Source organism: Pelodiscus sinensis, chromosome 22, assembly GCF_049634645.1.
Source record: "Pelodiscus sinensis isolate JC-2024 chromosome 22, ASM4963464v1, whole genome shotgun sequence".
Lineage (NCBI taxonomy): Eukaryota > Metazoa > Chordata > Testudines > Trionychidae > Pelodiscus > Pelodiscus sinensis.
In genome coordinates, this window is record NC_134732.1 from 18,804,267 (window position 1) to 18,817,574 (window position 13,308).

The following is a 13,308-nucleotide window of genomic DNA, read 5'->3' on the forward strand; positions in this document are numbered from 1 at the left end:
CGGGACGGAACGCCCGGACGTCACTCCCCGGCGCCCATAAAGATGGCAGCCGGGCAGACGGACGAGGGGGCAGGAGCGAGGAGGCGGCGACCCTGGCTGGAAGCACCAAGGGCTCGGCCCCCGGGGCGACCAGGAAGGACGGAGTCAGCAGCTGGCGGCTCGCACTGGGACGCACCCGGAGACTTCGGCGCGGTGAGTGCACCCCAATCAGCCCCCTCGCCGGGGCGGACAAGCAGGGAGTGGAAGGAGCCCGAGGCAGGGCCCTTTTGGCGCCCGTGGGCGGAGGAGTTGGGGGCTGCCACCCCATCCGCCGTGGAGGGCGACGTTTAGACGCCAACTCCACTTAGGGCCTCGGGCTGGGACCCGGTGGTGAGGGAGGGCCCGGGTCCCCCACTCCCCCACCCTTCCTACAACCCTCAAGAGCCGGAAGCAAGGCGGACGGCGCCCGCCGCAGAATCTGGCACGGGTCAGGACCACAACCCCCACCCCCAGAGACACCACGAACACCCCCCCCTCCGGCCGGAGGAGGGGGCCTGAACTCAGGGTTCGCCGAACCCTCTCGGCCACCCCTGGTCGAGGGGTGATCGCACCCCCTCCCCCAGTCGACCCCGCCAACAAGCCCAGGGGCTGGGGACAAGGAGAGTAAAGAAGGCGGTGGGTCCGCGGAGCCCCGCCCCCGGCTCTACGCTAAGCCAAAAAGAGGGGGCGCGAGGTGCTCGCACCCGTAAATCCGTCACAGGGGGTACTTACAATTTTTTAAGGGGTGCTTTATAAAAAAAAAGGTTGAGAAACACTGGTCAGACGGTGATAGGTCCTGCCTGGAGTGCAGGGGTCTGGCCTTGACCTCTCAGAGTCCCTTCCAGTTCTGGCATTCCCCCTTTCAATGATAGTCAAACTGCCCCAGAGCCCAGTGTAGTTGGGAAGCAGATCTCTTCCCCCAACACAAGTGGGTTCAGGGCTGGCCCTAGCATGAGGCAAACTCAGGTTCCAGTCTGTAGGGGGCGCCACTAGGCCCCAGAGGGTAGAAAATTGTGTCTGCTGCTGGTGCATATGTAGGTAGCAGAGCAGTACCATGAGAGGAGTAGAACGGGAAGGAGACAGAACTGAGACCTTTCAAAGTTATGGCTCACGTGAGGGGGCATCATTTGAGCTCCCGGCCTCAGGTGCCAAAATGTTGTGGGCCGGCCCTGAGTGGGTTCCATAAAAGAAATTATCCCACCCACTTTCTCTAATAGTGATAGAAATGTAGCCGTGTTAGTCTGGTGCAGCTGAAACAAAAGACAGGACTATGCAGCACTTTAAAGACTAACAAGATGGTTTATTAGGTGATGAGCTTTCGTGGGCCAGACCCACTTCCTCAGATCAAATAATGGAAGAAAATAGTCACAACCATATATATATATATATATATATAAAATCTCAAAGGATACAATTGTATCCTTTGGTATATATGGTTGTGACAATTTTCTTCCACTATTTGATCTGAGGAAGTGGGTCTGGCCCACGAAAGCTCATCACCTAATAAACCATCTTGTTAGTCTTTAAAGTGCTACATAGTCCTGTATTTTTTTCACTTTCTCTAATGTCCCCCTTAAAGACTTCCCCCACGCCCCTTCCTCCCACGCCCCGTTCACCTGGTGCTCCCCAGTCTTTGACATCTAAGGCTGCTTTTTGAGGGTGCGTTTGCAACTTTGGTCCTTATCGCTCAAGACCCAAGAAGCACACAAGGCGCCTTCCAAGGCATCAAAGACTCAAGAAAAGACCCCCCCCAGCCCCCTCCCAAACCTACAGCAAAACCGGCCTTTGGACTCGGGGTGCCGGGGGCGAAAACCCAACCCCTGCAGCCAAGTTGCTTCTCTGCACGGCCCGGCCAGGTTTTGCAAACTCCTCGCACGGCGGCCGCCGTCACTGCCAGCAAACACAAAATAGCAAGAAAGTTGTTTGCAGCCGCTCGCTTTCCCCTCTCCGGCTGCATTCAAACTTGCCGCTGGGACAGCTCTCGGGTCTGGTTGGAGCAAAGAGACTGGGAAAGCAATCAAGGCTGCTAGAGGGAAGGGACGGGGGAAATCTCCCTGTGCCACACATTCAATTTTTCCCCCCTCTCTCCTTTTTAAAAACTTCTTTCCCTCCCTCCCCCGTGTCTCCTGGACTCCAGTCGAAGGGGGCCGAGCTCTTTGCAGGCTCCTAAACGCTGATTTGCTGCATGGGCTCTCGATTGACAATCTCTGGCATCTGCTTTAAAAGAAGAAGGGAAGAAAAAAAACTTTTCACTCCTCGGTGAGTCAGGGGAAGGGGGACAAGCCTGAGAGGAGAGCCCGAGAAGAATCAGACCTAGAGGAGGAGAGGCAGGAGGGGAGCGAAGAAAGACTTGCTCCCCCAAGAAAGCAAAAGAAGCCAAAACAAAACCACAGTCACACCAGAAAAAGTTCCCCGCATCCTAAGTTCATACCAAACAGAAACAAACTTCCAGCTCATGGCTTTATGAAAAGTTTCTCCTTTTGGGGGCGGGGGGTCTGAGTCTGTTCCTGTGATTTTTTTTTCTACCCCCGACCTCAGGTTGGGTGAGCATTTTGCTCAAGCCTCCAAAGCTGATCCCCCTTTTATTGTGGACCATGGATACACACACCAGGTGGAAAAGAAGAAGTTGGATAAGGACCAAAACGATAGCAATTTTTCTACTCTATGCAATTTCTCAGAGCAAAGCAGGTAAGGCACTTTTGTTTATATGCCTTCTTTGTGTCCTTGGGAAAGAAAAGAGTTGCCTTCAGGCTACAAAAATAGCTTTCTCCTTCCCTTATTTAACTTAGCCTTGTTAAAACATGATTGCTGTTGCCTAATGTGCATGTCATCTATGTTTGGACCAAATATAGGGGTGAGCAGACCTCAGAAAAAGAGAGAGAGAAAAGCTTGCTTTCCATTGTGCTTTGCAAAACATTTGTCTTTTCTTACCCAATGCATTCCAAAAAAAAAAAAAAAAAAAAAAAAAAAAAAGTTTTAGCTGCCTAAGTCCTGTGAATGCCATTTGTCAAGGGGCCCATAAAAGGGAGAAATCTTAAAACACAATACTCCCCCCCTCAAAAAAAAAACAAAACAGATCTGCCAGTTTCCAGGCACACTTTTAAAAAAGGAATAGAAATGATTGAGTGGCTTTGGTTGTTGCAGTATACAGATATGTTGAATTAATTGCAAGCGTCTCTTCTTTGCATAGTTTCTGCTGGGAGAGTGCAAACATTTGTCAAGAAATAATCAAGCCTCTGCTCTCCTGGATCAAAGCAAGAGACCTCAGTGCAAAAAAGCTTTGCTAACTTTTTTTTTTTGGAAGTTTAGAAAGCGTACGCCCTCTATTGTACACTGCCTATACTTTTGTTAAATCAATGTTGCATTTCCCCCCCCTCCCCAAATCATTGTTGCTTGGGTTTGGTAGAAGAGAAATTAAAAACACAACAGTTGGGACAAAACCAGGAAGAGCCCCAAATGTCACTTTTTTATGTTATAGAAAAGAGAAACAATTCTTTGATTTTGTTACATACCTTTTTGAGAAGAGTTTTTTTTTTTTTTGTTTAGTCCTGGCTTTCACAATTATTAATTCTGGAATGCATAGGCAGGATAGATGAATGCTGATGAGTCTACCCTCAAAGTTCTTTGAACTTAGAATAGCTTAACTCTACAGAGGCTGGAAAAGTTACTGGCAAATATCTGTAGACTGAGTACTAAAGATCAGTATTTATTTCAGATTTCCTTTAACAATTCTTTAGGAGGAAGAATAAGAGGAGGAGGAGGATTGAGGGCAAAGCCACTCTGGTGATTTTAAAAGTCAAAATAGGAACCATGCTGGAGTTTTGCAAGACAGCTGGGGTCAGCTGAATGTGGGAAGCTAATGTCAAACTAGGAGATTCCAGTGCTACTGCCGAGCAAAAGCATTTAATACAGCCTGAGTGTCAGCTTTAATTCTGGAGTTTGCATAAGTTCTTTTGGAAGCCCAACTGCTGCTTGGCAGATTGTGTGTGTCTTACCCAGACAAGTCATGGGGGATTCAGACTATAACAGAGTAATTATCAATTATTGCCATTTCAAGGTACTTCTTTCTAACCAAAGAGTCCCTATTATATAAAGGAGGGATGGCACTTGGACAAAAATTGCAAGAAGAATGTTCTTAGGGGAGAGAGCCAATATTTTACATATGGAAAGATAAACATCTGAACTTCAGTGGTGGAATAAACCAATGATCACCACAGAGCTACTCCCAGAGGATATATTGCAGAGCAAATCTGTTGTATTATACCTGAAGTGATTGTCTTTGACTGATAGGGACCGGCTCTGGTGTCCAGGTCACATTTAGAGGAAAGAGTTTTTTTCTGGGACCATTCCCTTTTAAAGCAGTAATTTCCTCCGATGGAACATTGGTGGCCATTGTACTGCTAAATCGTTGTCAATTTCAAATATTTCAGTTAAAAAAAGACAAGGTTTTTGCAGTCCTGTTGCAGTATCATTAGCCAGGGATGTGTTTCAGTAATACCATAGCAGTTTAGATGTACCGCCAGTGTCTGTACTCTTTGGAGTGCTTTTAGGGAAACTACCCAATGACTTCAGGGAGATTTGGGCCAGGAAGATGGAGGTATTCCCATCTAATTACTCACAGGGAGACTCCATGCTTCTGTAACTGTCAGTGTATGGGAAACTTGCTGTTCTGAGTAGCATCTCTCTTTGGAGTGAAGGGTCTTGAATTTTCCCAGCGAGCTTCCTGGTATGATATTGGATTACTCAAATGTGGGAGGAGCCAGATGTGGTCCATTAAAGGCAATGTCTCAAGTCTGGTTAACTTCCTGCCGACTCCAGTTAAGTTCTTTCCCCTTTCATTTAGTCCCAGTTGTATGGGAAAGTTCCTTTTTCCTTTCCCCTACTCGGGAACAAACACACCTCTGCTATTCCACGGGGAAAAGAAACCTAACGAAAAGAAAATTCTTTGCACGCGTTGATTTATTCCAGAGGCTGTGCCATAAGGGACATGAACTGGTCTGGTCTCAGCGATTTCTTTCCAAGCCGTTAGCCCTGTTCTTTTACAAGCAGTGTCACATTAAATTTAACTGACAGACAAAGTTGGAGTCTCTTTATTTTTACAGATCCTCATAAAAGCGAATCAGGTTTCTGGGCAAATAGTTTTGGAAACAGCCATTTCCTTTAGTGGTGGAGAAAAGTGTAATAAGAATGCACAGCCTGGCCTTTGAAAAGAAACAAAAATGCTGGAAACGATGAAATATTTTGTTACCATCTGTTGCTTCTCCCCTTGGGTGTTTACATTTGTCTCGAATGAGCTAAGAAAATAATATTCTTAGTTGCTGGCCAGTTCGGACACTTTAATATTTTTCCAGTTGAAAAGGATAGGAGTGGTTATACCAGGAGAAATATGACTCTGTTCGTTGGGAATGGATGTCAGGTGATCGTTCTGATGTCCAATGGAAAACGTGCATTGTACTCTCATTATTTGTCGAGGAGGGGGAGAATCATGCCACCTTGGAACAGAACTCTAAGGATCACTTTTTTCTTTTTTAAAGCTCCAGTAATGCATGTCCCATGCAGAAGGGGGATGTAAAATCTCATCAGTTAACCGTTTAAACCTTCGGTTTAATTAGTTAAGAGGAATCCCAGGGCAGGGACTGCTCCAGCTTAGCTAGAGCAACCCCCAGCCTGTGGGGTTGCTGGCTCCTGTCCCCCCCATGCACGGGGCTTTCATTCCTGCCTCCGCTCTCCCTGCATATGGGGTAGCCAGCTTCTGCTCCCAGCTCCCCCCTTGTATGGGGCTGCTGGCTCCTAACCCCCACAGGGCTAGGGAGTACTCTTGAGTGCGGGTTAACTGGTACCAGGTAAGCATCTCTTGGTAAGGGTGATGCTTACCGGGTAATTACTGATTACCCATTCGTATTCCTACTGCAGAAGTTAACACGGCTGCATCTGAGTCAGCTCACTAGCATTCAATGGATCCATAGTTCCCAAACCAGAGTGAAGGCTTTTCTCAACCCCTTCCCTATAATGCTGCCTCTTTGCCATCGTCTCCTCCCCATTGTCACTTAGAACGGCATCTTGCATTGGATACTGCATCAATGCCATCACCAAGGGGTCAATTCTGCCAGCTACCTTGATGCCACAAAAAGTCTATGGAAATTCAGCGTGCTCAGTATGCAGCATTATTATCTTGCATCGTTATTTTCTCCTTGGCCGTAAAGACCCATGGATAAACACTCACCATGGGATTGGAGAGAGCCTCTTTCATCTCCGGGTTGTGGCGCCTTGCTCCTTCGCCACAAAACGGGCTTAGGAATTGTCAGTCCTGTGCGGCAAGTAATCAGGGCCTTTTAGCCAGCAGTATGGGACACTTCTCTTTTGAGCTGATTTCTCCTTCTCGAGGTGTGAAGGCAGGTGAGTCACTTTGGCTATAAATGATCCTTTAGATCTACAACTCAGATTCCTGCCAGATGAAAAGCTCTTGAATATCAAGATTCATCCTATCAACAAAAGTATTTCCCCTCACGCTTAGGGCATGCAGAAATAATGGCTCGGTTTGAACCATTAGAAGGGGACTGCACAGGGAATATGAATCCTTACTATGGAAAAAGGCCTGATCCTTCTCGTTTAAAGAGACCCAAAGCTCTCCCTTAGCGGTTTTCTTTTTAACCCGCAAAGAAATGGGAGCTAATCATTAGATTGGCACGGTGCGTCCGGGTCACTTGGACAGGTCCTGGTGCAGTGAGAGTGTGGTTACCTCAGGTATGTGTCCATTAAGTTTCGGCATCAGTCGATAAATGGGGCTCCCGTTTTCTTCAGTTTCGTACCCCTGTAGTGTGGGCCAGGGCCCCAGATGTGAGACAGGAAAGGTGCCAAGCGGGTGTGCGCACTCACAAAGGATGCTGTGGCAGTGAGCTCAGATTCCCAGTTTGTGGCACAGGGATTATCGGCACGTGGAGGATAAAAGAGGTTTATGCAGCTAGAGGGGCCGACACACTGCAGGCCCCCAGGGCAAGTGCAGGGGGGTTCAGGTTTACATCCCCTGAAGGGTCGGGGCCTCAGGTGGAAGGGGCAGGCCCGGGGGCAACCAACCCTCAATGCCACCCAGTCCACAGCATGTGCTCCCCCCTCCAGCCTTTAGAGCCACGTGGCATGTTGCTCTGGCAACTGTTCAAAGGAGGCCGAGGTCCAGCTGCCGCCACAGAAGCATAAATTCCTGGGTCCTGGGGCAACTATCCTCTTTTCTGCTCCTTCTCCCCAGTGGCGGGCCTACATTCAGCCACCACAGAAACATGGCTTTGTAGGAATCCCGTAGCTTGCTGGAAAGTCCCGAAGATGGTGTAAAGCACAGTTCTGCCCCAGGACTGGTCAAAATCCAACGTGCCTTATTAACTGGGCATAACCCATTGCTTGAAGCATCATAGGATGTGTTGTGGATGGTATTCAGGGCTGCCAACTCTGACTGACGCTGTTCCGGGAGATTTTTCTGGGAGATTTTTTTCCCCTCAATAAGATGTAATGTCATTTTCTTAAAATAGCCCATTAAAATCACTTGGTTTGCTTTCAGCAGTCACCGAGTGCTACAGGCTGATACCGGGAGACTCCAGGGCAACTGTGGAGGGTTGGCAAGGTTTCTCTCTCTGTATGGTGCATATAACTGGTTAAAAGACAGAAAACAAAGGGTAGGAATAAATGGTCAGTTTTCAGAATGGAGAGAGGTAACTAGTGGGGTCCATACTAGGACCCATCCTGTCTGATATAGGGCATTCCATGTAATATTCCATAGTTACTGTGGCTTCATCTCTCCCCCCGCATGGTTCTCGCAGTAGTGATGATATATTTTGGAGACTTTGTGTGTCTGTCTCTTTTTTCAAGAGCGAGGTTCACCAAATCTGATATACAACTTCCTCTGATTATACCTCAAATCAGGGTCAGGGTGTGGTTGTGCCAGGAAAATGGGATGTGCCTGGAATGGGATTGCTTCTCAAACCATAGAGAAAAGATACTGAATCTCCAGGCAGGTGAAAGGGGCTGGCTCGAGGTGTGCCCCCCGACCCTTCTGGGACTGCCTCAACCCTAAACCTCCCACCCCCTCAGGTGCCCATTAGGGAGGGCAGGAGGGGGATGAAGCCTTCTCCATTCATACAAGAACATTGCTGGCTGTTCCACTTCATCAGGGAGCGAGGGGAAAGTGCATAGTTTGCTGCATTCCTCACTCTGGCTGCGGAGCACAGGGGGGGGCAGATGAACCTGGACCTGCCCCAGCCGGGGGACTTGCACCCCTTCCCCAGCTGTGCCTGCTGGAGCTGCAGCAGCCATGGAGAGAGGGCTGTGGTGAGAGGGGTGGGGTTGTCCTCTCTTCCTTGGCCTGCCGGCATACCGAACCCCTCCTCCCCTGTCCAAGCCCATCCATTTTCATTTTATTTTCCCCCAAACAAAAATGAATTGAGTTAAGGAGCTGAGCAATGCCGGGTAAATCTTCTCGTGTGTTAGTAAGTGACATTTGGGAATGTCGGGGAAAGTTTGAAGTCCTGCAAATAAACAAAAGTAGAATTAGCTTTTGTCATGTGACAATGGCAAGGAATCTCGAAACTGAGAGCTTTCATCTGAGGCTGAATAAGGAGCTTTATTGGGATAAGGAAATCAGTCTTATCCCTAAGCTAGCCCTTTCTACTCTTCACTGTAGAGTTCCTGCCTCAAAACTTCCTCACCCTGTATGACTTCTGGCTATCGATTTGAAGAACCGGTGCATATGTCCTCACAGCCTCTTTGAAAAAAAAAATTATAAGAGGGAGGCAGTGGCATAAAAAAAAGATGTGAATCAGGAAAATGCACATATGTGGCATATTTACTCCAAAACCTCTGCCTTAGTGAAAGTCCCCATTTATAGACACATGGCTCAGCTAATCCAAGGTTGATGTCTGGGTTTGAGAAATAAATCTGTAGGAGCAGACTCTCCAGGAAACAGCTCTTCAGTCGGTTTTTAAAAATAGATGATTTGGCAATTTATTTCCTACCGCTGTCTCTCTCCTCTGCCACCTCACTTTGATCTTTGTCCAGAGTTAAAGTATACTTCCTGGCTCACAAGTTGAATGTTAGTGATAGGGACATCCGTTCACAGAGGGCCTGATACATCTCCCGTTAAAGTGCATAGAAAAATTCTTCTTGATTTCACTGGGTGCTCGTCCGTAAAGCATAACATTTCAATGAATATTTGTGTGTGTTGAGTCTGTTTGAAGATTTCAGGTACTCTGAGCAATAACAGTAAATATATCAAAAGATCATTTTTCTCATCGGATACCCATTCCTTCCTGTTGGATGAGACACCTGCCAGCACTTTCAAAAGATTTGTCTTTAGACAGAAAGGACCTGTTTGTCTAACTGTCCGGTTAGCATGCTAATTATCCATAGATTGTTAAGCAGAGGTTTTTCCAAAGCCACGTAGGAGATATGAATGCCCTATATTTATTTATGTCAAGGGGGCACAGTGTGTCTAAATCTCCTATGTAGCTAAGAAAATTTCTGGCATAGATTTAAAAAACAAACCCAGAAAAGATAAATACTTTGATCACACAGAGCTTAGAATTTTTGCAAGGGATGGAGTTATTTTTCCCTACTACATTATTGGCTGCTCTGGGACCCATAGTTATTTAATTCATTATGTGTGTTTCCAGAGATATTGTAGACCAGTATCAAATGAAGCAATCATTTAAGAACAGAGCCAACAAGTGCCCTAGGGGGCATAAGGGATCTGTCGAAAAAGGCTTTCTTTCTCTACCGATCCCCCTCTAGACTGCTGCTTTTTGCAGACAAAGTGCTGAGTCGGCAAAACGCGGTGGCCATTTTTATGCAAATTAGGCACGGGATATTAAAATCCTTGCCTCATTTGCAATGTCGGCCTGCCTAATCTGAATCCCTCTGCCGCCAGAGGGATGCAGTCTAGACATACCCCTAAGCTATGTCTACACTCGCCTCTTCTTGCGCAAGTATCTGCAGAACGTCCACACTGCCCGCCCGCTCTTGCGCAAGGAAATTTACTGTACAGTGTGGTAAGAGAGGGCTTCTTGCGCAAGAGCTACGCTCTTTTTTAACAAGTGTAAACCCTCTTGCGCAGGAGCTCTTGCGCAAGCAGGCAGTGTGGACGCTCGGCAAGGATTTCTTGTGCAAGAAAGCCCTATGGTTAAAATGGCCATCAGAGCTTTCTTGTGCGAGAGAGCATCCACACTGCCATGGGCGCTCTTGTGCAAAAGCACAGCTCGCACATGGCAATGTAGACGTTTTCTTGTGCAAGACTTCTTGCACAAGAAGTCTTGCACAAGATGTTCTTGCGCAAGAAGCCACGAGTGTAGACAGAGCCCTAGAGTGGGTATAGAGGATTAGGAATGGGACTCGGGAGTCCATTTTTGAGTCTGCCATTCATTCACGATGTGGCCACGCCACCCCAACTGGGATTTCCAAAGTGTGCTAAGGGGTTAGACACATGCCTCCCACTGAATTCAAAATCCCAGCCACAGTCCCCGAGTGCTTCATTTTATCCACTTGCATAATGGCTGCGGGGAGGCTGTTTGTTTTTTACCTTCCTCGTGAACCACAAGGGAGGGAATGTGAGAGCCGAGTAATCCGGAAATTGCAACACCAGAAGGGGCCACTGTGGTCATCTAGTTGGCCCTTCTGTATAGCACAGGCCTGAGCGCTTCCCCCAAATAATTACTTTTGGACACACATTGAATCTTGGGTTAGAAATGGCCAGTGATGGAAACTCCATCCTGATCCTTGGTAAAATTGTGGCAGTGGTTAATTACCCTCACGGTGGAAAAACGTACTCCTTGTTGATGTGTATGAAGTGCTTTGTGATTCACAAATGTAAGCAGGGCAGAGAACAGACTTTGCCAGGTGTGGGGAGGGGACCCTGCTCTGGGGCCCCAGAAGGGGCAGGACTGGGGGCCAGCTCCTTCTCACCAGCCCTTCAGCCAAGGGCTCTGGCAGCGATTTAAAGAGCTTGGGGGCGCTGGCCGCTGCTGTGGCCAAGGTAGCAAAAGTAATGTCCAGGAACTCCAGGTCCATTTAAATCACTGGGCACCAGGGCAGTTGCCTCTCTTCCCCACCCTTTCCCCCTCATCACCAGCCCCGAATGGAAGGTATGTTATGCAGATTATATTATCGTTATTATTATTGCCATCTTTTTTCAAACCAGAAGCAATCATCTGCCAGGGTGAAAAAAATATCAACAATCTAGAAAGCCAACTTTGGTGAGAGTACTTTGTATTCTACATTGGGGTCCATCACCAGGGTGAGACCCTTCAAGTGGCAGATGTTAGTCACTCCGACATCTCAAGCCATGTCTAAACTTACCGCGTTGGAGATTGATCTTCTGGAGTTCGATTTAGCAGGTCTAGGCAGACCTGCTAAATTGAATGCTGAGGGAGGCTCCGGCCGGCACCAGTACTCCTGGCAGTTATAAGGAGTAAGGGAAGCCAACGAGAGCCCTATATTGTGATTCCAGTGACTTCAGTGCTTGGCACAGCTCTTAAATAAGCATGCATTGAGGCAGCTTTGATGGGCAGCTTTCCAGTTGCACGATGGCCCAGCTGTTGAAACGTGATCTGCTATGGGTGTTGAGTCCCAAGGCAAAGGAAGGAAAAAACAAAACCAAGCATCCTTGGAGACAAGACCTAGGGACCTTGGAGACAAGAGAAATATCCTTCCAAGGAGGAGACGTCCTTGTTCCATTGGATGGACCTTGCAGACATAATGGCTTTGTACTTGAACAGCCTTGTTTGACCACAGGAAGGCTGTTAGCAGTAATCATTAGTACAGCCCATAAATTCACAAGACACATTCCTTGCCCTGAACAGTTTACAACCTAAAACCGGAAAATAGGGACAAAAGTTTAAGGAAGGGAGGGCATGGGGGAGTCTGGAGAAGCGCCTTGAAATAAATTGGATCTCTTGACTAAAAATAAAATTAAGGTGCTTAAGCTTAATATTAATTTGGGATCTTGTGGAGGATCATTTAATTATCCTAAATATAAATTGTTATTTGTAGTGTGCCAACAGTGATATTTTAGACAGCTATGAAGACCAGGAGCCTGATTCAGGTCTTGCCTGCAATGGTTTTCCATTGCCATAGCCCAGTGCTGCACGTGTCCCGCGGCCCGTTGGTTTGTGGCCTGCGGTACGGTTTGGGTTAACATGCGGTTCAACTCACGGCCCGCAGGTGGGAGCCAAAACAAAAAAGGAGTCGAACTAATGATCTTCTGTTGAAATGTGTTTTAGTAGTTAAATTCCTGGACTGTCATTGCTCATTAAAAGTGCTGTCATGTGGGTAGAAATCGGGTCAATGTTGCATTTTATTAATATCTGCAGAACTGACTTAAATGGGACCTGTGTGTTATGTAGCCTTGCGTTACTTAATCTTTGTATTCATGCCCATCAGTGTGAGAGAAGCTATTTGCATATACATTTACATGTCTGTGCAGCCACTCTTAAGTTGCAGCCCTCGGCATGTGCTGTATCAGTGTGGGCCCCGGAGCTTCCAAAGTTGAGTAGCCCTGCCATAGCCCCAATGACATGAAGGGAGTTTTTGCTAGTTTGTTCCAGTGCAAGAGACATTCGAATGGGATACAAGTTCTCCATTCCAGCTCTTACCAGTTAGCAAAACATTGTGCAAATGTGTTTATAGGGGTGTGCGAAAAACCCACTGAAGAGGAAGGATGTAAGCGGGGTGAAAGAATGCTAGAGTTAAGCAAGATCGCACTGAATCCATGATGTAGCTGCTCCCCTGCGTATGCGCCCAGAGAATGGGAAATGCGAGACATGGGATAGGAGGAAGGTTGGGAGAGGGACTCAAGCTCACTTCCCTGTGCTCTCTGGGGAAATTCTGTATCCACTAGGTGACTCCAGAGCCCACCCCACCTCCCTACCTTCGAAGGGTCCCTTATGCAACCGGTGATGGCTGTCCAGTGGCTGCCTGGGTGGGCGGAGAGGAAGCAGGACTCAAACTCACCACCCTGTGTCTGGACAGCCTACACAGGCTGCCCCAGGGATGGAGTTGGAGCCCGCGTTTGGAAAGCAGGATAAGGGACCTGTTGAAGGTAGCAGAGTGGGGTCCCTCTCTCAACTTTCCTCCTACCCCACATCTCGCATTTCCCATTCTCCCGGTGCATGCACAGGAGAACAGCTACATCATGGATTCAGTGCAAGCCCGCTTAACTCCAGCATTCATTCACCTCACTTACATCATTCCTCTTCAGTGGGTTTTTCGCACACCCCCATATACACATTTGCAGCATGTTTTGTTAGCTGGTGA

At 47.6% G+C, this 13,308-nt stretch overlaps 1 protein-coding gene across 2 annotated transcripts in view; it reads left to right on the plus strand.

Annotated features, from left to right (window-relative positions):
• Positions 1-2,080: 2,080 nt before the first annotated feature.
• COL5A1 (collagen type V alpha 1 chain) overlaps positions 2,081-13,308 on the plus strand; it is a 319,312-nt gene continuing 308,084 nt past the window's right edge. The window contains exon 1 of one of the 2 annotated variants that reach the window (XM_075905279.1): positions 2,081-2,706. In XM_075905279.1, the coding sequence (XP_075761394.1) occupies positions 2,613-2,706 (94 nt within the window). In that variant the 5' untranslated portion in view covers positions 2,081-2,612. The remainder of the gene's footprint in view (positions 2,707-13,308) is intronic. The other variant, XM_075905278.1, reaches the window with a different exon arrangement.